Genomic DNA, 22,473 nt, shown 5'->3' on the forward strand with positions numbered 1-22,473 from the left:
AGTCATGTATTTTTGTTCTTTTCCTTAAAGGAGAACCCCCAGATTCTATAAGCCTCGGGTTTCAAAAAACATGGACCTGCTCCTGGTATCACTAACCAGTATCTAGTCTTTGATGACTGGGCTACATACTTCTCATTCCTCTCATGTCCTTTTCTATCTAGATGAAAAACACTGCCACCCAAGGGACTTCTAAACAGCCCATGGCTGTTTAGAAGTCAGAAACAATATCAGACACTGAGAAGTCTTATAGTTTTAGAGCCTTTGCTGACTGCAGCACTGTCTCCGTTTATTCTGATTTTGTATAGAACTTTTACCCACTGCAACTAGATGGAAAGGAGGCTTGGATTTTTCTTCTTTACCCTTACTCTCTTATAGATTGGGAAAGACCTTTTCACCTGAAACCGCTACCAACCCAGCACATAGATAAAGCCTGAACTTGGAGAGAGGCAGCTCTGATTTTTGTATCTGAGGAGAGATCCTCTTTGGAGGCCCTAGCATGGCGGGAGGGACAGAAGAAGCTGGTCAAAAGGCAGGAGGGGGGCTTCCCTGGTGGCGCAGTGGTTGAGAACCCGCCTGCCGATGCAGGGGACGCGGGTTCGTGCCCCGGTCCGGGAGGATCCCACATGCCGCGGAGCGGCTGGGCCCGTGAGCCATGGCCGCTGAGCCTGCGCGCCCGGAGCCTGTGCTCCACAACGGGAGAGGCCACGACAGCGAGAGGCCCGCATACTGCAAAAAAAAAAAAAAAAAAAAAAAAAAAGGCAGGAGGGGGGGACTTCCCTGGCAGCTCAGTGGTTAAGACTCTGTGCTTCCAATGCAGGGGGCGTGGGTTCAATCCCTGGCTGGGGGACTAGGATCCCACGTGCCACGTGGCATGGCCAAAAAATTTAAAAAATTTTTTTAAAAAAGGCAGGAGAGGAAGTTAGCATCTCTTAACTCCATCTGAGTCTGGCTTCATCCTTTTGATTGGAGAATCCTGAATAGCAGAGAGCACCTAGTGCTAGCAATTAGGAGACCTTTTGTATTCAGGCTCTTCTACCTTGGATAATTCACTTTCTCTTTCCACATCTTAACTCCTTTCACCAGTAATTAACTGGAGGGGGACTGGAGATGATCTCTTCTAGTTCAGCATTCCATGACAACAGGGATCCCCAAGTTGCCAGATATGCCCATTTTCTTTTTTTAAGCATCTTTATTGGAGTATAATTGCTTTACAATGGTGTGTTAGTTTCTGCTTTATAACAAAGTGAATCAGTTATACATATACATATGTTCCCATATCTCTTCCCTCTTGCGTCTCCCTCCCTCCCACCCTCCCTATCCCACCCCTCCAGTCGGTTACAAAGCTCCGAGCCGATATCCCTGTGCCATGCGGCTGCTTCCCACTAGATATCTACCTTACGTTTGGTAGTGTATATATGTCCATGCCTCTCTCTTGCCCTGTCACAGCTCACCCTTCCCCCTCCCCATATCCACAAGTCCGTTCTCCAGTAGGTCTGTGTCTTTATTCCTGTCTTACCCCTAGGTTCTTCATGACATTTTTTTCCTTAAATTCCATATATATGTGTTAGCATACGGTATTTGTCTTTCTCTTTCTGACTTACTTCACGCTGTATGACAGACTCTACGTCTATCCACCTCATTACAAATAGCTCAATTTCGTTTCTTTTTATGGCTGAGTAATATTCCATTGTATATATGTGCCACATCTTCTTTATCCATTTCATCTGTCGAGGGACACTTAGGTTGCTTCCATGTCCTCAAATATGCCCATTTTCAAACGTTAGGCTGGAAAAGGCCTTTCAAGGTGAAATTATTATTAAAATGTCTATACAACTTTTCCCCAGACTTTCTAGCATATAGGCAAGCTGGAAGACATAGAGAATATCAGAGGAAGGAGTGAGTGGCGTGAGCATTTGAGAGGAGGGAATATAATAACAGCTAACATTTACCTCAGGCTTACTGCATACTGTACCATGTAAGCTACTACTTTCCATGTAGTGTTATCTTGTTGAATACTCATAAGTCTATGAAGTAGGTACGATCATTCTCCCCATTTTACAGATGAGGGAACTGAAGCTTAGAGAGGTTAAGTGACAAGCCCACACAGTTGGTAAGTAGTAGAGTCAGGGTTCAAACCCAGGTAGAATATGGCTCCAGAAGTCTTGCTCTTAACCATTTTACGTCTGCTTCCCATAATGTGCTCGGCACCGGCAACATGAAGGGGAAGGAAAATCCAGACAGCTCAACTTTCTGATTTGTTCAAAGGAAAGGCAGGAGAAAAAATAGAGACTGTTAGCTAAAATTGAACTTCCTTTTCTTCTTTTAAAGTGCAATGGCTATAAGTTCTCTATAGAATACAAATATAGGTGTGTTGTTGAGAAGGGGGAGAGAGAAGACTAAGGAAGACAGAACCATATCTAAGTACAGATGACATGTGGATGCCAGATTTGTGGCCATCGAAGTAAATTTATGCCATGAAATACAAGAAAGCATGCTTTGGAAAAAAATATACAAAAGCATTTGTGATGTTATACATCCATTTAGATTAAAAATGCCAGTTGCAGTACGTAGTATTGATAAATTTCTTATACACTTAATTTGCTTAGCAGGGACATCTCCTTCATAGTTAAACATTTGTGTGTACCCCCCCCACATACACACACACACACACACACACACACACACACACACACACACACACGACCCATCCCTAGTTTTAGATAACAGACAGTGGATGCTGATAAGAGATCCAACCAACCATCATCATTCAGGCAGGGGCTGATTGCCTTGTGAGCAGGTTATCCAGGATCCTCGCTTTTCCTAGTCCTTGTCTTTTGGCCATGTGACCCCAGTATTAAGTACCTGTTGGGGCTTTGGCTGTCAGTGAGAAGGAGGCAGGAACCACTCAGCATCATTGTACTAGCCAGTAGCTCTGATCAAAACATAGGTGGGGGCTTCCCTGGTGGCACAGTGGTTGAGAGTCCGCCTGCCGATGCGGGGGACACGGGTTCATGCCCCGGTCCGGGAGGATCCCATGTGCTGTGGAGCGGCTGGTCCCATGAGCCGTGGCCGCTGAGCCTGTGCGTCCAGAGCCTGTGCTCCACAACGGGAGAGGCCACAACGGTGAGAGGCCCGCATGCCGCAAACAAACAAACAAAAATACATAGGTGGGAGGAAATGCTGAAATTATTTGGCTAAAATGAGATTGGGTTGCTTATGAATTTCCCTTAGCCTCATAACAATGGAATTGTCTGGTTATTTGAAACTGAGTTTGCTGCTGGCTCAGAAATCAAAGGCAGATATCTTCAGATGGGATACGATGATTTAATTTTAATTTCACATTTAATTACAGAAAAATCTAAGCTGTTGTCTGATATAAGTGCTCGTCTGTGGTTTACATACAGAAGGAAATTTTCACCAATTGGTAGGTATATCATTTATTATACCGTGCTTTCTTCTTTGTAGATAGCTTTCCTGAGGTTATCAGTGACATCATGGAAACCTCAGAACTAAGCTCACTATGGCGAAGAATTTAATGTGGCGGAGTAGTTAAGTCTTATGCTTCATCCAGAAATCTCATTGCCGACGTGCCTCGTCGTGTATGGTTCCATGGTGTTAATGTGTAATGCCAGTATACTTTTTGAGCCCAACCACCTCCAAGTGTTCAGGCACTTAGAAGTGTTACTTGTTTTAATTCTAAGAGCTAGGCAAAAGTCAAGCTTTTAATTTGGACAGTATCTATTAAATTATAATCCACTGCTTTGTGGAGATATTTGATTATTAAAGATGGCTGTACCTTGAAGGAAAGAAAATAATTCCTTTGCTTTTCTTTTCCCTGTGAGATGAAAACATCTTGCCACTGGGAGATGAATTATAATGGACTTGCTTGGAACTAATTCTAGTCAGTTAAGAGTACCAGCTGCTGTCTAGAAAAAAGGACAGTTCAATGAGCTAAGTGAATAGGATCCCTCCAGAGAAAATTTGTGAAATGTTCGCAAGTAGGGTGACCTCTTCCTAGTCTCGTGGTACTGTAGGAAAGGATCACCAAACTCAAATGGTGGAAGCTATTCTAAGAGGAAACCTGTCTGACTAATTTTGGTCCAGGACTGGACCTAGTAACCGGAGTGAAATAAACCTTTCTGATAAGAGCAAAGAGTGAAGTTCACACAGACATTTTTTTTTTTTTTTGCTCTCCACAGGAAGTACCTGAGCAAAATATGCAAAAGAACAATCTTTAGTACCCAGTGATTCTAAACTGTTAAACTTTTTTCTGGGTGAAGAGATCTTTGCAAGATTTGAAAACATTTGCAGTTCAACTCTGACAATGTTTTGGAAGAGATGATCTTTTTTTATGTGGGCTTCCTTGCATCTTTTCCATACTAATCTGGCCCATAATCCCACCATTAGCAAGAGCCAAAGGACTCCCCTTCCAGCTCACAAATTGGCTCAACCTTCCCCATCTTGCTGTAGCAACTCTCCTTCAGCCCCCACAACAAAAGGAAAGGAGCGGCCACCTTGGCCCACTTGTCTTACGTGGTTGATGACCCCCTTTACAGTTAGTCTTGTGAGACCATGCTTACAGCATACTTTTCCACTTCCATGTTGGGAAATGAAGCAATGAAAGCAGAATGTCTCTTTCACCATCCAAGTTATCTCATTTCACTGGTACCTCGAAAAAGGATACTGAGCTCACCCTGGCCACGTTTATGGGATTTTTGTTACATCAAGTGTTCTTAAAATGGAACCTGTTGTCTTATTAACTGGCTTTGTGCCTTTTAAAAAGGTAGTACATTTCTAATTTATTAGTGGTATTTTTAATTATGACCATACTCATAACACCAAATATTTACATCGTCCTTAGTGGGTTGTAGAACACTTTTATACTCTCTCTTTTAATTCTTACAATATCCACTAATAGTAGGCAAGGCATGTGCTATTATCCGCAGTCTACAGATGAGACTGGTCTTCTGATGCCTAATCTAGGACTCTTTCCTCTATTTTACATTCTCCCTCTTACTGTTCAGACCTTCATAATGTATATTTAGAACAGTCAAGAGCCTTCCAGATTTCCTTGACCATTTTGATAATCAAGTTTGGTAGCATTTATTCCTTAACTAAGGTAAGATTGCCCTCCCCGAGAAGTGAGTTGTGAAAAGTCAGGTTCGGTCAAGCAGATGATGACATGGCATGGACTAAGTGTTGGTAGTCATACATGTTAGTCATATACCAAAACTGTACACATACCTGGATGTCTCTAGGCAGAAAACATAAGGGGCAGGTTTTGTTCATTTGTTTGTTTTCCTTTGGCCATAGAACCTGTTTTGGTTAACTCAGCATTATCTTTGCAAGTTCCGCCCTGTAACAAACCCTGTTTGATGTCTGACTATATCTCTTGCCTCTCTATTCCAAGTATGTGTACCTGTCTGTCTTGTATGATTCCCAAATATGCTGATGTTTCGGGAAAGGGCAGTTCAAGGAACTCATATTCATTCCCAACCATTTTGCCAACAGGGGGAACGGGCCCTTCGTCAGACGCCGGCTGGGGATGTATGCTACGCTGTGGACAGATGATGCTGGCTCAAGCCCTTATCTGCAGACACTTGGGCAGGGGTGAGTTAAATTTGTTCTGGAAATTGCCTCAGAGACCTCTGCGGTCACACTTGCTGCTGGTAGTTTAGCACTGGTGCCGAGGGAACAGAGCTGCAGGTCCTGAAGTGCTCTCTGCAAGTCCAAGTAGTGGGGCTGACAAGTTGACAAAACCTCTCGTGAGAAGAAAACAGCCGGCATTTCCTTGTGACTCACCAAGCTGGAGACTTATTTTCCTGGGGCAGATGAACGCTGAGGCAGGTGTATCATTTAGAGTTTCCATCTTCACTATTGTTCGCGTGAGTCCTTAAACAGGTCAGATAACAAAGGGAGCAGGAAGAAGGGTGTGGTGGTAAGTCTGTTTTTCGACCTCATTTAAAATATCTGCCTAGTGAAGGATGTCAGTGACCTAAAGGAAGTGCCTAATGAGGGAGATATTTTGGTTTGGGTTCACTGATGATGTCCATTCGACGATGAAGAAATCCTTAAATCACATTCCTCAGGAGGCTGCTTCATTCAGAACCTTCCAGTAATCACTGTTGGAACTCTCGAGTCTTGCTTTCTTAAGACATGCGAGTGCTTCCCTGTCGGCATCTGTAGGCTGACCTTGGGTAGATGCCAGTTCAGGCACTTGGGTGAAAGTCTGGTTTGCCTTGGGGATGAGGGAGTGAAAGAACACCTTGGATGAGATTGGGCTGCTGAACTCATCGGCTTTTGCTCCTTGAGATTCAGAGGTACAAAAACGTCGCTCCCTGTCCGGGACTATGCAACCTCACACATCTTCCTGCGGTTCCCAGAGAAGATTGGGGAAGAGGCTGGGGAGAGTTTAGGGCTTCGTGCCTTCTTTTCAGGGTTTAGGATGTCCTGTGCCTGTGTTCCCTGGGTAGTATCATAATTTCTGTTTTACAGATGAGGAAACTGAGGCTCAGGAAGTAAGGTGACTTGCCCTGGGTCAAACAGCAAGAAGGCATCGATTTGGGAATAGAATGCAGGTCTTCTGACTCCTTGTCCAGTGATTTCTCTACTGTACACATACTTCTTGGAGCAGATTGTTCTTACTGTTTAACTTTCTCATTTATGAAGCACTTCAAGATGATTCTTCTGGAAGTGAATTTTGTGGAAAGCAAACTGGGGGAAAAAACCCACAGTCAGCAATCTCAATTGTCTTAATATAAAAGCAAGTAGCAGGAAGAATGTGGAAATAGATCTTGTAGCTAAGACGAATGAGAAGATGTAATTTTATAAAGAAGTATTTTGGAGTGTTTCCTATTTGGTTATTTTACAGTTGAGGTGGGGTGTTCACTTATCACTGTCATCAGTAAATATTTAGTGGTACTTAGAAGCCAGCTAATCAGGGTTTCCCCCAGACTTGGACAGTTTGGTAGCTGATGAAAAACAGTTCGGTGTTCTTCACCCTTTGAAGACTGCTGGATACGAAGTTTAAAACTTTGGTTTCAGAAATACTAGAAGCGAAGAGAACTAAAGACTCTGGAGATAGTGGCCTTTGGCTTCAAGTAGATTTCAGTTGTGAATTCAAATGCTCTCTAAAACCTCAGGAGAGAAACTTCTGTCTTGGAAGCAAAATAAGTCTCAGAAATCTGTCCCATTAGACAGAGTTCCTAGAGCTGAGGGAATGGGAATAGTGCGTCCTGTCCACAGCAGTGACGACGAGAGTTTTTGCAGTTGTCCTCAGTAAGCGATAAGCAGCCCCTATCGGATTTGGGGGGCTGTGCCTGAGGCACAGATGGGATCCCCACAGATGTAACTATTTTAGTTTTGGTCATAAGGAAACCTGGAACACCTGATAACAAAGGTATTTGTTTTTCCCAAACTCATTGTGGCCTTTTTAAAAGGTTGTGTAAACATGGCATCATGCATTTAAAAAAAAAAGCTTCCTTAGTTGCAAATTGTGTATATTCCCCTGGGAATAGGTGTGTGTCAGAAGAGCACTTCCCCCCATGAGACTCTGTGGGCAATGCTGCCAAAATATACGAACTAAAGCCATTGCTGTCTGTGTGGACATGAGACATAACAGCGTCTGGGTGAGACACGGATATACTGCCAGGTTTTGTGGTGACCTCCTGTTCACTGAGTAGCTGACCAGAAAGGCCTTGTGACACTGTCTTCATGTAATATTTATCCAACTCAAGCTCGTGGGCTAAGTCAATTCCTTGGTCAACTTCTTGTTTTGCTTTTACTTTATACCCAGTGAGTCTTTGAAAGAAATCAGTTTCCAGATGTCTTGGTCATCAACATTAAAGATACTTAGGAATGTTCTGACCTGATCGCTCCCACCTTCTACATGTAACTCCTTTGTTTTCCTTCTAACCTCGTAGTCCCAGTAAGAGTGCAGAGATAACAAGCAGTTATAAAAATGATTTTAACTCATTTTTTCTTTTTCCTAAAAAGACTGGAACTGGGAGAGACAGAAAGAACAACCCAAAGAATACCAACGAATCCTACAGTGCTTCCTAGATAGAAAAGACTGTTGCTACTCTATCCATCAGATGGGTAAGGTCACATGAGTAGTTTAAAGGCTGTCTCTCTGTTCTGTAGTTCAATTAAGAGGAAAGGAACCCTGTATGTGAAATTCAGCTTACATTACTGTACTTGTTTTTCTTGTTCCCTGCTTTATATGTGGCTCTACTAAGTCGTCCCATCTACTTATTTATGCAAAAAATTAGGAGTTGGTGGTTTGCTAACCTGTTTATTATTTTTCCACATAAAAACAGCACAGATGGGTGTAGGAGAAGGGAAATCAATTGGCGAATGGTTTGGACCAAATACAGTTGCACAGGTGTTAAAGTAAGTAAAAGAGTCTGTCATGCGCCTTATTCTACCATCTCCTATGCCTCCCTCCACCAACTCAACATCCCATGAACCCAGCTGTTCCTGCCATCCCACTAAGCCACCAAACATCTGTACCATTTTGCTCAGATAGTTCTTTGAAATGTGTAATGTGTGTGGGCAACTGTCTTGGTAAATCACAGTTATAGTCATTGGTACCAGTCTATGGGGAGGCCCCTCGGGACTCATTCCGTATCCCACTTGTAGATTGGTGCTCGCGTGCTCAGCCGTCAGCCTGAGGGTCACTTTGAAGCCAAAGGGTTTGCACTAGGCGGGGAAGCCTGAGCCAGCCTAGGCAAGACACAGACTCCCGCCCTGTATGGTATATAAAAAAATAAATTCTTCACGGATTCATTCAACATTTACTGGGTGCCTCTGTTGCCCTAAGTACTGAGTGCACAGAAATAAACTAGGTGTAGTTCTTGCTTCAAGGACCTCACCACCTATTAGAGGAGACAAACCTCAAGGGAGTCTTAGAATCAGTTTGTCATCTCTTAGGAGACTCAAGGTACCCCAGCATGGTACTTTCGCAATTGTCCTGTTAAGTCTCAGAATTCACCTCCCACAGCAAGAGGCGACATGGAGAGGCCAGGACCAATGCTTTGGAAATGAATGGGGTGAGTGGCATCAGCACCTACACCTGCGGGCCACCTCACCTATTGTCACTCTCCTTTCTGACAACCTATCACCAAATGGGAACTCCATGAGGGCAGAGATTGTATTTGCCTCGTTCACTCCTGTAATATTAGCACATGAAACTGCCTGGCACATGTAAGTGCTCAATAAATACTTGATGAATGAATGAATGAAAATGGCAGATAGAATCTGGGGCTGGATTTAGGCATCAGAAAATTGAAACCGTCTAGCCTCCTTTGGTAGCTACTTCAATTCCTGGCTCTCTGGCGTGTGATGATGGGACCTGCTCCATGCAAAATACAGATGGGGCACTGTTTCAATTATTAGCCAACCTTCAATGAACTGGAATGCTTTGTAAATGTGCTTTTGAGGGGAGTAGTCTGGACTTCCTGGGGACCCAAGTGAAACCTGTATCTTTGCATTACTCTGCTAACACTGCAGCCTCTCTGAGACCACTTTCTTACCTTGGTCCGTAGTGGTTTTTGGGGTGTTGTTGATCTGCTGAGTGAGGATCTGGTGGTATTTCGGAAACCACTGTAGGAACCCAGGACAGAAAGTGTAGAAGATTAGAATGGCTGTGCCGAGCCCAAAACCTAGCTTGATATGGTTGGTTTATAAATGACATCCCTCAGAATTTGCTTCTTTCTTCTAAATTTTGAGCTTCCCACAACAAGCAAATGGAAACATACATTTTTAAAGAACTTAAGTGGGTTCTGAGTCATCGTGATTGTTATTAACAACAGTAGATGATGATGATGTCGTCATTATTATTTTGGGGGAAAGATACTACATTAAATGAAATTAAAATATAATGGTAATTAACCGCTTCTTGGGAGTTACTTTGGTTTGGGAGAGAACGTGTCTTTTGTTTTGTTGGCCATTGAGACTAGGCTTTACTGCAGAATTCCAGAGTAGCCAGGGTAAACATGTCTTCTTCATACTGGCAAGAGGAGAAAGAAATAAGGGAGAGATAGACAAGGTACTTTACTCAGACATCAGATAATCTCTCTTTTAAAGGGGTTTTCTTTCTAATCTCCTCTGAAGTCATACACTTCAGCATGCTCTGTCTTCAGCTGTTGACCAGCAAGGCCCGGCACTGAAGCCATCTGCGGCCCAAGTCTCCTGGGACAGCATCCTTACCGCATGTGGGAAGGGACAGAAGAGATCACCTCTCTCTCTCTCTCTCCGCCCCCGCCCCCCCGCCGGATTTCCCTAGAACTTATTGTTTGTATTATGTATGCTCCTAAACAAATATATATATGTGTATATTAATAACAGTTTTCTTTTTTTGAAAAAAGGAGTAAGTCAGAATGTCTCTTATTTAAGAAAAGAAAACAAAATCTCTTGGGAGAAGATGCACTGGTAACCTCTCTCTTTCGCCCAGTAGGAGTAACATTGTTTAGCAAGGCAGCCTTTTGCATTTTGTAAAGCAGTCCTTATTTTTGAGGTGCGGAAACAGTGCCTCTGGCATTCTCAAGGTCCCTGGACATGGAATGTTCCAGAGCTCAGTCAAGGGAGCCAGACCCGACCTGAATCCCAACTTCTCTGTGGCTCAGTGTTCACTAACTTCAGGAACGCTGGGCATACATAGGTTGTACTGCTTCCTGCCGAGATGTCCATCTTCCCCAATTGTGACTTCATTGTATGTTGCTTTGCAGAAAACTTGCTTTATTTGATGAATGGAATTCCTTGGCTGTTTATGTTTCAATGGATAACACCGTGGTTATTGAAGATATCAGTGAGTCCCGGGCCAGTTTACCTTCTCGGGTGGCTGGGTGATGAGGTTCTTCCTCACCATTCAGAATGTGTGTGGGGCGTGGTGGGAGAGAAAGACACAAAGCGAGGGAGAAAAAGAGAAAGAAGATACATACACACCCCCATTCCCCCACCCCACGACTCTCTGGCCTGCCCATCTAGCAGGATAGGGGAGCACCGGGCTCCGGTTAATCATTCCCTGTGCCCCTTCTTCTCTTCCCTTTCAGCTTTCTGAAAGGGAGAAAACAATTAGAGGATCTCTGCTGCCCCTCAGTGAGGCACCAGACCCTTTCCCTGCAGGACTCCCCAAGTGCGGGTAATCAGTTAAACCACTGACAGGTCTTCTGTGGCAGCCCCCCTGTGCTCCCTGCCACGGGGTTAGAGGGACCAACAGATACAGTCCCTGTTTCCAAGGCCCTTGCAGTCTGGTTGAGAAATGAGATTCTCCCAGTGAGCCCGTAATACCTGACAAGAGGTAAGTGAGTGTTCAGTTGCCAGAAGGAGGAGAAGTAAGGGCTGGAGGAGTGGCCTGGGCTTCCTGTAGGAGGTTGGGCAGCGGGGCCCCGGTGGCAGGGGGAAGGGCCTTCCAGGCAGCGGCTGTCATGTGAGGTCTCCTTTAGTTTTGCCCTTGGCACATCTCCTAGGGCTGGATGCCCCTTATTTACCCAGCTCTCTTGTCTTCTGTTTCTAGAAAAAATGTGCCACACCCTCCCCTTGAGTGCCGAAACAGCTGCTGAGAGCCCCCCTGAGTCTCTGAATGCTTCGACCCAGAGTAAGGGCCCCTCTGCCTGCTCTCCAGCCTGGAAACCCTTGCTGCTCATTGTGCCCCTCCGCTTGGGCATAAACCAAATCAATCCTGTCTATGTCGACGCCTTCAAAGTAAGTCGCACCTTTCCCCAAGCCGCTTGCTGCCCGCCCATCCCACCGCCATGTGAGCACGGAGATCCGTGAGCAGCAGTCCACACATGAGCTGAGAATCTTGCGTTCTCTTTCCCTCCAGGAGTGTTTTAAGATGCCACAGTCTTTAGGGGCATTAGGAGGAAAACCAAATAACGCCTATTATTTCATAGGATTCTTAGGTAAGAAAAGAGGAATCACAAGTAAGTCATCATGGGCTAGGGGAGGGTGGGCAGAAGGTCTGCACGGGAGACCAGGCAATTCCAGTTTTAGGGGGCCCTCACCTAGCCTGGAGATGCTGTGGCCTCTGGGCAGCTCATCTTGTCTCTGGCCTGGAGAGTAACGTTTACCTGTGCCTGACAGAGAGCAGATCCCCCTTCAGTGCCTCTGCTTCATTGCCTCTTGACAAGATGGTTCCATGGCTGCTTTCCCACTGGACGGCCCCAAGGTCATAGCATTGCTTCAGCACCTGTCTCTCTTTCCTGTGGCGCCCAGGGTGGCAGGGCTTCACTCCCCTGGCCTTGCCGATACCCCTCTTACTGGGGCTCGGGCGTTCAGGCTAGGAGCCGTCCTCTGGCTTCCTAGGCTCATGCAGCTTGGGTTGCTAGCTTATTGTTCAGAGCCCTGACTCTGGTGAGAATAAGAGGAGGCGAAGACAGAGGTATCCCTTTCCTGATACTGGAGGCTAAGCCTTAAAACGACTAACCTCCTAATGTGGATCCTGATGAGCAGCCCGGCATTACCTGCCTCAGTAGATGCCTCTGGAAACCCAGCCACCTTACTCACTAGCTGTGACCAGAGACATTTAAGGCCCTTGGCACACGACGGGAGCTAGCCCGGTGCTTCTCAAACTTTAACGTGCACGTGAATCACCTTGAGAGCCTATTATAATGTGGGTTCAGCAGTTCTGGGGTGGAGCCTGAGAGCCTGCATTTCTAACTAGGTAGTGCCGGTGCTGCTGGTGCCACACTTTGAGTACCAAGGGCCTAGACACCTGCTTGGTGCCGCAGAGTAAGGGAGTCATGCGGTGAGGGAAGTGGGGTACGGGACACCTCTCGCAGGAGTGGGCTTCGAGGAAGCTGTGAGCTTAGAGTGCAAGGGAGAGCCAGAGCAGGCGTGGGGAATGGCCTGAGGCATGTGCAGAGGACTGAGTGAGATGGGCTTGGTCACCTCCCCACTCATCTCCTCCTCGGAGATTCATGGAGGTGGGGCGGGTGGAAACAGACCCAGCCCTGTATGTGGTCAGTCTCCCACTGGCTAGATAGCTGTGTGCCAGCAGGAAAAGAGTGTCAGCTCTTTCAGTCTCAAGTTCCCTTTATGGAAGATAGGGCTGACCCCCAGTTCACCATGTTGTCCCCTCACAGGAAAGCACTCAGCAAAAAGAGCCAGCCTGACCCCAGCGCCTCTTTCCTCTGCTCGCTCTTTCTCTCTTTAAGGTAGGGTTTCTCCACAGTTGCTGGGGCTCTGTCGAATGCTGCCATCTACTGGTCGATCCTAAGAACTGCAGCTTGATGGAACATTTGGAAAGTGGAGGCTTTTCTTTTTCTAAGTACAAACCCCAGTATTTAGAGTGTTATAAATTTAGATGATGTTCTCTGTTTCTAAGCTTTTGGGTTCCTGTCAAAGAAAATGTAGCAAAAGTATATTTCCTACTGTCTGTGCTTGAGGAAAAGGTGGAAACACTGGAAAATAATTTTGGAGGGATCTCAGTGAATCCTGGGCACCCTGGCCTCCTTTATCCCAAGTTACCCAGAGAGAATTTGCCAAGCTGGCATAGCCCTCCTGTTTCCTGAGGCCACTGGGTCGGGGAGACATTGGTGGAGTTGGACTGCTTTTGAAAGAGGTGTGGGCAATCCTCAGTTCCCAAGACAGAGGTTTACATAGTGCCCATTTGCCCGCTAATGTCCATAAATCCTTTGTTTAACCTTCACTTGGGGCTGCAAACTCCCCTCAACTCCCATTTTCTGACTTACCCCCTTACTGTATTAGGCTCAGGTGGGGAGAGTCTGGATTGGCAGAATGTCTGAAGGGAGGGGACAGATGAGAACTGCCATTTTCTGAACAAGGGACTCTGCAGAGGGTTCTCTCTCAATCTCTCTCCCCCTCTTTCTCTCTCTCTCTCCATGTATAAAAATATATATATTTATATTACTTGTCATTATAATATATTGTTTCCTATATTATATATAAATATATAATTTATATTATATAATATACAATTATATATTAAAACATATATACATGTATAGAGAGATATAGATTAATATCGATAGTTATGTAGAGATGTATGGCTTTAGATAGATTGATTGATTGATAGAGTTAGCACAACACCCCTGTGAGGTAGAGATCATTATTTCCATTTAGGCCTAGTGGAAGACTTAGAGGGGTTGTTTACTCAAGGTTACTGGGCTCAAAAGTAGCAAAGCCAGGATTCGATCCCAATTTGACCGTCCCTGCCCACCACACCACATTGCTTCCCGAGTGCCCTCTTGCCCGGTGGGAAGCTGGGAGAAGCTCCTGGTGCACAAGACTGTGGCCAGGGTGAGAGACTGGCTGGGAGATTTTTTTCTGCTTAGAATGTTTGTCCCCTGTGCTTTGGTGGAGGGTGCCACCTGGAGATCCGTCGCATGAGCCCAGTGTCTGCAGATGGTGGACCTGCCTGCCACTTCTTCTTGGGCCTCATTAGAGACCTTCATTTAGCCCCCATATCATTTCTAGGACTTTTTTTTTTTTTTTTTTTGTGGTACGCAGGCCTCTCACTGCTGTGGCCTCTCCCGTTGCGGAGCACAGGCTCCGGACGCGCAGGCTCAGCTGCCATGGCTCACGGGCCCAGCTGCTCCGCGGCACGTGGGATCCTCCCGGACCGGGGCACGAACCCGCGTCCCCTGCATCGGCAGGCGGACTCTCAACCACTGCACCACCAGGCAAGCCCTCTCTAGGACTTTTTGATCTACTGTATCTCTTTTAAGCACTCTCAGAAATAGGGCAGCCCACAAAGCTCCACTACACACACACACACACACACACACACACACACACACACACACACACACACCCATGGGAAAGGGCCAGAGTCAGAGAGGATACTGCTATTATTTCCAGTACCTTAACTCAAAACTGGCAGAACGCTCGGTCCTAATCCTGCTTTGGAGTCACATTTTCTCGTGCACAGCTTCCTTCTCCCCTTCCCTTTCTATGGTCTTAGGTAGGCTTTCCTCTAAACATCCTGGTTGTTGCTCTTCATTGAGCCTTGAGGCTTTTTTGATATAACTGGTCTCACCCGCCTGTGGTCTGGGGGAATATGTACCTTGACTTTCCTAAAGTAAGCCATATGGGGGCATTGATTTCCATACGCTCTTAAACACATATTTGTAGGAAAATCCTTTTGAGTCTCAGCAAGGTACATCTATGACTACCTTGCGTTTGTATTGTGTTTTAAGCAGTTCACAGAGGTGAGATCTTCTCATTCTGATAATACCCTGTGAGGTAACTGGAACAGACCCAGTGGCCCCAGTTTAAAAGCAAGAAAATTAAGACAGAGTGAAGTGGTTTGTCCTAGGTCTGCGACAGAGATAAGTTAAACTTGGCATCAGACATCAGAAACACTCTTTGCCAATGGAAGCACTTAGATGTACCCAGAAGAATCCCGGGTGCCATTCCAGAGAGTGTCTTCGGGGTGTCCCTTCCCACCCCATCCTCCTGCCTCAGGCAGATCTCTCTCTTTGCTTGCTTAACCCCGTCTAGAACACAGAGGCCCAGATGGTTCTCAGGCCTGGACAGCGAGGTTGGGTACGTCAGCCTACTCGGTATGCTGATGATGAGCATTAGAGGGACTCTCAACCTTTTGAACATTAGATAAAAGTAGAGACTTTATTATCCCATACTCCCCCCAGATCATTATTGGGCTAGACTTTTTCAATTTAATGAAGCAGCATTTTTCTCCAATTTGTAACGGTCGACCAATCTCAAAGTGAGTTTTCCCAGCAAGGCGTATGTGTACTGATATTACTGTGACCAAGGCAGTGCTTTCTGACAGGAATTACTGACTTGCTAACAATGACTAACTTGCTAGCGAATCAAGACCAGAAGTCAGCTCCCTGGTATCTCACCCATGGCAGAGTCAGCATTCCCATTTCTTTTGGAAGCCAAGGCCTTTTTCCTTCCCAGATGTGCTCTTTGACCATAGGTCTAAGAGCCAATGGTCTAGAGCAAGAGGCTTTCCAGTGTTGAAAGGGTCGGGAAGCTCCCTGATGGCACCTGGACTCATGGCTACTGCTGCTCACCGAGCCCGCCATGTCATCTGTGGTCGCTCATTCCCGCCTTTCCCCAAACCTGTGCCTTTCCACTTTTGGACTTGGGCTTTGAGGAGATATAAATGCTAGGGCAAGTCTTCGCATTGAATGATTGGCTTTGGGCGTGGGTGGCTTCCTTCAAGCATGGTCACCCTCCTTCAGGCTTTCTGTCATCTCATTCTCATTGTCACCAAGGGAGGGGTTAGGACAACCAGAGCGCCTCATCCCAAGGACAGCAGTGTGGCCAGGGCCGGTGGTTCTTCGAAGGTTAAGCATGTCTCATTCAAAACAGGTGATGAGCTCATTTTCCTGGACCCTCACACAACCCAGACCTTTGTTGACACTGAGGAGAATGGAACGGTTGACGACCAGACTTTCCATTGTCTGCAACCTCCACAGCGAATGAACATCCTGAACTTGGATCCTTCCGTAGCATTGGTGGGTATCTGAAGGTTGGGTGGCCCAAGAGACACAGCGCTGCCCTATCACAGTTTGGCTCCCTGAAAGCTATCCAGGTTGTTAGGTAGGGCGGCAAAAGAATGTTCGCTCCCCACCCCCACGAGAGGTAGTGTCGTGTGTGGTGTAGTGGGGAAGGAATGGGCCCTGAAGCCGAGTTAGGATCGAAGCCGCTTACCAGCCATGGACTTATGGGGAGTCCCTTAACTTTTCTGAGCTTCAGCCTTCTCATCTCTCCAGTGGGCAAAACGGTAGTTCCTTCCTTGCATGGCTGTATGAGTACACTATGTGTAAGGCACATAGCACAGTGCCTGGCGTGTTGTAGGCATTCTAGAAACGTTAGTCACGACCAGTGTTACCATCTTTCCCCCTTTTCCTTCTTGCCCTCTAAATATTGCTATCTGGGCACCGGGAATCAGGTGAGACATAGGGAAGGAGGGATAAGGAGGCAAGACCTCCTGAGTGGACAATGTCCATTCCTCTGGGCACACAATCCAGGAAGCTGCAGGCTTTCCCCCGCTGGAAATATGACTGCCGTCCACACATGGAAGGGACAGCTGCCTGGGAAGTAGCCAGTTGTTCTGAGGCCTGTCTGCATCCTCTCTACCAGTTTAACCCAATTGTCGGAGGGCCAGTGATGGAGAGCTGACAGAGTCCTCCTCTTGTTTTGGACCATTCTTTTAGTGCTGTAGGATGGTTCTGAGGATGGGGAAGGAGGCTGATGGTTCTCTTTATTCCTTTTTTTTTTTTTTTTTTTACCACCAGGGACGTCCCTGACTCTTTTTTTTTATTTAATTTGATTTGATTTTTTATACAGCGGGTTCTCATTAGTTATCCATTTTATACACATTAGTGTATATATATCAATGCCAATCTCCCAATTCATCACACCACCACCTCTTTATTCTAAAAGATAATTTCCTTAAGGTCAAAGCCACCTTGTTAAGTAATGCCTCTAGCTTAAAGTACTATTTGGCTTTTGTTTGCTGGTTTTAATGGATTGTTTTTTATACGTAGGTATATTTGTGCACTGAATGTAATGGAAGTAACCCTGTGCTTTGGAGATTGGTTTTCAAGTTACTGTATCTCACCGTGTGAAGGGAGAGGATCAGGGAGGGAAAGGGACAGGGTAAAAGGGAAAGGGACAGAATAAGAGAAAGAGGCAGAGAGAGAAAGAAAATATGAAGATGAATGAGCAGATGTGTGTGTCCAAGTGAGGCACTGATCTAGGAGAGAGATAAGCTCAGACACTCTTCCTCCTTGTTGCTGGGAGGACACATCCAAAGGAAGTGGCCCACATCCTACTTCACAACTCCGGGCCAACGGCTCCGTCTTGCAATACAAAGGGCCTGCCTGGGTGCCCCTGACCAGTTCTAAGTTGTCTTCTTTTGCTTTCCCCCAAGGGATTTTTCTGCAAAGAAGAAAAAGACTTTGATAGCTGGTGTAGCCTTGTTCAGAAGGTAAAGATGTATGTTTTTCTTAGTCTTAAAAAACAAGTGTTATTCAATATAATTCCTTTTCAAGACGGTTTTTCATAGTAACATAAATCCAGCCTGATATGACTTTATTGCAAAAGAAAGAAACTAGGATGTGGGGAATTGTACATAACTTTGGGGAAACTAAAGGAAAACTTTGGTTTGCAATATGCTTAGTGTGTCAGGTGAGCGATATTTTTAACTACTGAATGTTCCATCTCATTGAGCCCGTGAGTCAATGAAATATTCAACTAATATTCTACCATTTTAACTTAAAAATGCCAATTTCATATAGCTCAGCCTAAATTCTTCCTTACTCTGTTTGTAACACTGAGATGGTTGAAGAAGCCAAACTACTTTTCTATTTGTTTTGTGTCCATCTACAGTTTAATGTGTTCCATTATGGTTTAAGGGGCTTGTCTTTCTATTAACTGTCTTATTTATATAAAATATAGGCACACTGCCACTTAAAGCAAACACAGTTGGCAGAAATCTGTGTAAATACGAAAGCAAGTTATTCTTTCTTTTTGGCATTTTATGTCAGAGGGTATTTATCGTTTTGCTGGCTCACAACTTTTGTATCTGCCTCCCTCATCCTTTGCTTCTAACACATGCCAATTATGTGGAAGATATTGATCAACTCTTATTGAAAGAATGAGGGGAAATCATAGGGAGTAGTTTAAAGAGCCCTGGATGGGGTGGCAGGAGACATCATGTTCTCTTATCTGCAAAACAGAGGGGTTGGAGAGATGGGATCTCAGAGCCTCTCGTAAGTGTAAGGAGGGAAGATTTTTCTTCACAGGTGAACAAATAATTAACACTAAAGTCCCCAGCTGAATCTGAAACCGCAGTTAATAATTGGCTGAGACATAATGGAGAATTATTTTCTAAAGGCATTACTTACATTTCAGAATGCCGCAAAACTGTATATCACGTTTAACGTTAGAAAGAAAATTTTCTAATAAGACTATGCTATTTAAATTAGGACATATATCATACGTCTTGGATTGAAACTGAAACCATGCCAATATGTACCAATATTCTTTGGGGGCAGATTTAACTTGACTAACCAACATTTCTTTGGAGCCAACACTTCAGGAACATCTCACCCCTAAATTGAGTTGGTCCCATGCAACTGGAGTAAGACCTCATGATGGAGCATGGGCAGTGAGTACTGGCCTTCCATCAGATCCTCCCTCCAGCGTCCTTCCTTCCTGGCCAACAGTATCTAGAATTGAAGAGAGCTGGGTCTTCAGACGGGTCAAGTAGAGGATGGGTGTATTTGCTAAGCCTTTGCTTTCACCTTTCAACAACCAGGCCACTCTCTTAGGGTTTGGAGTCATATACTGCCAACTGGGCAGATATGTAGTGACTCTGCAGTGTTTACAACTGTTTCTATGTCTCCTCAGGAAATTCTAAAGGAAAATTTAAGGATGTTTGAATTAGTTCAGAAACATCCATCACACTGGCCTCCCTTTGTTCCTCCAGCCAAGCCAGAAGTGACAACCACGGGGGCAGGTAAGCTGTTGTTCAGAAGCTCTCTGGCCAGCAGACCCATGGATAGCAGTTGCTTTCTGTTTTTTGTTTTTTGTTTTGCTGTACTCGGGCCTCTCACTGTTGTGGCCTCTCCGGTTGCGGAGCACAGGCTCCGGACGCGCAGGCTCAGCGGCCACGGCTCACGGGCCCAGCCACTCCGCAGCATGTGGGATCTTCCCGGACCGGGGCACGAACCTGTGTCCCCTGCATCGGCAGGCGGACTCTCAACCACTGTGCCACCAGGGAAGGCCTAGCAGTTGTTTTATGAGACAGAAGCAATTGTGTGTCATGTTTTCCGTGGAAATGAAAAATTTCTACTCAGCTGCACTGATCAAGGAATGGTGCTTCTTCTGATGAACTAATATTTACCAATTTCAAAGAATGATAGTAAAAAAAAAAATGAGCTCCGTGTAAAAGTTCCATACAAAATCAAAATGACTAGAATTTCTTTTTTTCGTGGTCTGGTTCAGAAGACAAATCAGAGGCCATGGGTAATTCAAAAGGTACCTTGAAGGTCTTACAGAGCCTCAACTTCATCACTTTGAATAGGACTGTGTAACAAGTCCAGTTAGTTTGATTCTTTTTTTTTAATTGAAGTATAGTTGATTTACAATGTTGTGTTAGTTTCAGGTGTACAGTAAGAGATTCAGTTATATGTGTACCTTTTCAGTTTCTTTTCCATTATAGGTTATTATAAGATATTAAATATAGCTCCCTGTGCTATATAGTAGGTCCTTGTTTATCTATTTTATATATAGTAGTACGTATCTGTTAACCCCAAACTCCTAATTTATCCCTCCCCGCCCCTTTCCTTTTGGCAACCATAAATTTGTTTTCTATGTCTGTGAGTCTGTTTCTGTTTTGTAAATAAGTTCGTTTGTATAATTTTTTTAGATTCCACATATAAGTGATATCATATGGTATTGACCTTTCTCTGACTTACCTCACTTAGTGTGATAATCTCTAGGTCCGTCCATGTTGCTGCAAATGGCATTATTTCATTATTTTTTATGGCTGAGTAATATTCCAGTGTGTGTGTGTGTGTGTGTGTGTGTGTGTGTGTGTGTGTGTGTGTGTGTATCTTACATCTTCTTTACCCATTCACCTGTAGATGGGCATTTAGGTTGCTTCCATGTCTTGGCTATTGTAAATAGTGCTGCCATGAACACTGGGGTACATGTATCTTTTCAAATTAGAGTTTTTGTCTTTTCGGGATATATGCCCAGGAGTGGAATTGCTGGGTCATGTGGTAACTCTATTTTAGTTTTTTAAGGAGCCTCCATACTGTTCTCCATAGTGGCCACACCAATATACATTCCCAGCAACAGTGTAAGAGGGTTCCCTTTTCTCCACACCCTCTCCAGCATTTATTATTCGTAGACTTTTTGATGATGCCCATTCTAACTGGTGTGAGGTGATACATCATTGTAGTTTTGATTTGCATTTCTCTAATAATTAGTGATGTTGAGCATCTTTTCATGGGCCTGTTGGCCATTTGTATGTCTTTGGAGAAATGTCTATATAGGTCTTCTGCCTATTTTTTGATTGGGTTGTTTGTTGTTTTGCTATTGAGCTGTATGAGCTGTTTGTGTATTTGAAAATTAATCCCTCGTCAGTCACATCATTTGCCAATATTTTCTCCCAGTCCGTAGGCTGTCTTTTCATTTTTTTTAATGATTTCCTTTGCTGTGCAAATGTTTTCAAGTTTAATTAGGGCCCATTTGTTTATTTTTGCTTTTGTTTCCATTACTCTAGGAGACGGATCCAAAAAAATATTGCTGCAATTTATGTCAAGGAGTGTTCTGCCAATGTTTTCTGCTGGGAGTTTTATAGTATCTGGTCTTACATTTAGGTCTTTAATCCATTTTGAGTTTATTTTTGGATATGGTGTTAGAGAATATTCTGATTTCATTCTTTTACATGTAGCTGTCCAATTTTCCCAACACCATTTATTGAAGAGACTGTCTTTTCTCCACTGTATATTCTTGCCTGCTTTGTCGTAGATTAATTGATGATAAGTGCATGGGTTTATTTCTGGGCTTTCTATCCTGTTCCATTGATCTATGCATCTGTTTTTATGCCAGTACCATGCTGTTTTGATGACTGTAGCTTTGTAGTATAGTCTGAAGTCAGGGAGCCTGATTCCTCCAGATTTGTTTTTCTTTCTCAAGATTGCTTTGGCTATTTGTAGTCTTTTGTGTTTCCATACAAATTGTAAAAATGTTTGTTCTAGTTTTGTGAAAAATGCCATTGGTAATTTGATAGGGATTGCATTGAATCTGTAGATTGCCTTGGGTAGTATGGTCTCTTTAGCAATATTAATTCTTCCAATCCAAGAACATGGCATATCTTTCCATCTGTTTGTGTCATCTTCAGTTTCTTTAATCAGTGTCTTATAGTTTTTGGAGTACAGTTCTTTTGCCTCCTTAGGTAGGTTGATTCCTAGGTATTTTATTCTTTTTGATGTGATAGTAAGTGGGATTGTTTCCTTAATTTCTCTTTCTGATAGTTCATTGTTAGTGAATAGAAATCCAACAGATTTCTGTATATTAATCTTGTACCCTGTAACTTTACCATATTCATTGATGAGCTTTAGTAGTTTTCTGGTGGCATCTTTAGGATTTTCTATGTATAGTATCATGTCATCTGCAAGCAGTGACCGTTTTACTTCTTTCTTTCCAATTTGGATTCCTTTTATTTCTTTTTCTTCTCTGATTGCTGTGGCTTGGATTGCCAAAACTATGTTGAGTAAAAGTGGTGAGAGTGGACATCCTTGTCTTGTTTCTGATATTAGAGGGAATGCTTTCAGCTTCTTACTGTTGAGTAAGATGTTTAGCTGTGGGTTTGTCATATATGGGCTTTATTATGTTAAGGTATGTTTCTTCTATGCCCACTTTCTGGAGAGTTTTTATCATAAATTGATGTTGACTTTAATCAAAAGCTTTTTCTGTATCGAGATGATTGTATGGTTTTTATTCTTCAATTTGTTAATG

The 22,473-nt window shown here is 44.3% G+C and overlaps 1 protein-coding gene across 8 annotated transcripts in view; it reads left to right on the forward strand.

The window, feature by feature from the left end:
- The window catches only part of ATG4A (autophagy related 4A cysteine peptidase), a 66,628-nt gene that overhangs the window by 38,061 nt on the left and 6,094 nt on the right, over positions 1–22,473 (forward strand). For 2 of the 8 annotated variants that reach the window (XM_032620039.1, XM_032620036.1), the window contains 10 exons: positions 3,353–3,424; positions 5,512–5,610; positions 7,996–8,097; positions 8,319–8,391; positions 10,728–10,807; positions 11,516–11,703; positions 11,825–11,903; positions 16,306–16,451; positions 17,873–17,929; positions 19,354–19,462. In XM_032620039.1, coding sequence (XP_032475930.1) covers positions 3,353–3,424; positions 5,512–5,610; positions 7,996–8,097; positions 8,319–8,391; positions 10,728–10,807; positions 11,516–11,703; positions 11,825–11,903; positions 16,306–16,451; positions 17,873–17,929; positions 19,354–19,462 — 1,005 coding nt within the window. Of the gene's footprint in view, positions 1–3,352; positions 3,425–5,505; positions 5,611–7,995; positions 8,098–8,318; positions 8,396–10,727; positions 10,808–11,515; positions 11,704–11,824; positions 11,904–16,305; positions 16,452–17,872; positions 17,930–19,353; positions 19,463–22,473 lie in introns of those variants that run through there. The other 6 variants (XM_032620041.1, XM_032620042.1, XM_032620038.1 and 3 more) reach the window with 4 other exon arrangements.

The sequence above is a fragment of the Phocoena sinus genome, chromosome X (assembly GCF_008692025.1).
Source record: "Phocoena sinus isolate mPhoSin1 chromosome X, mPhoSin1.pri, whole genome shotgun sequence".
In the NCBI taxonomy this organism is placed as follows: domain Eukaryota; kingdom Metazoa; phylum Chordata; class Mammalia; order Artiodactyla; family Phocoenidae; genus Phocoena; species Phocoena sinus.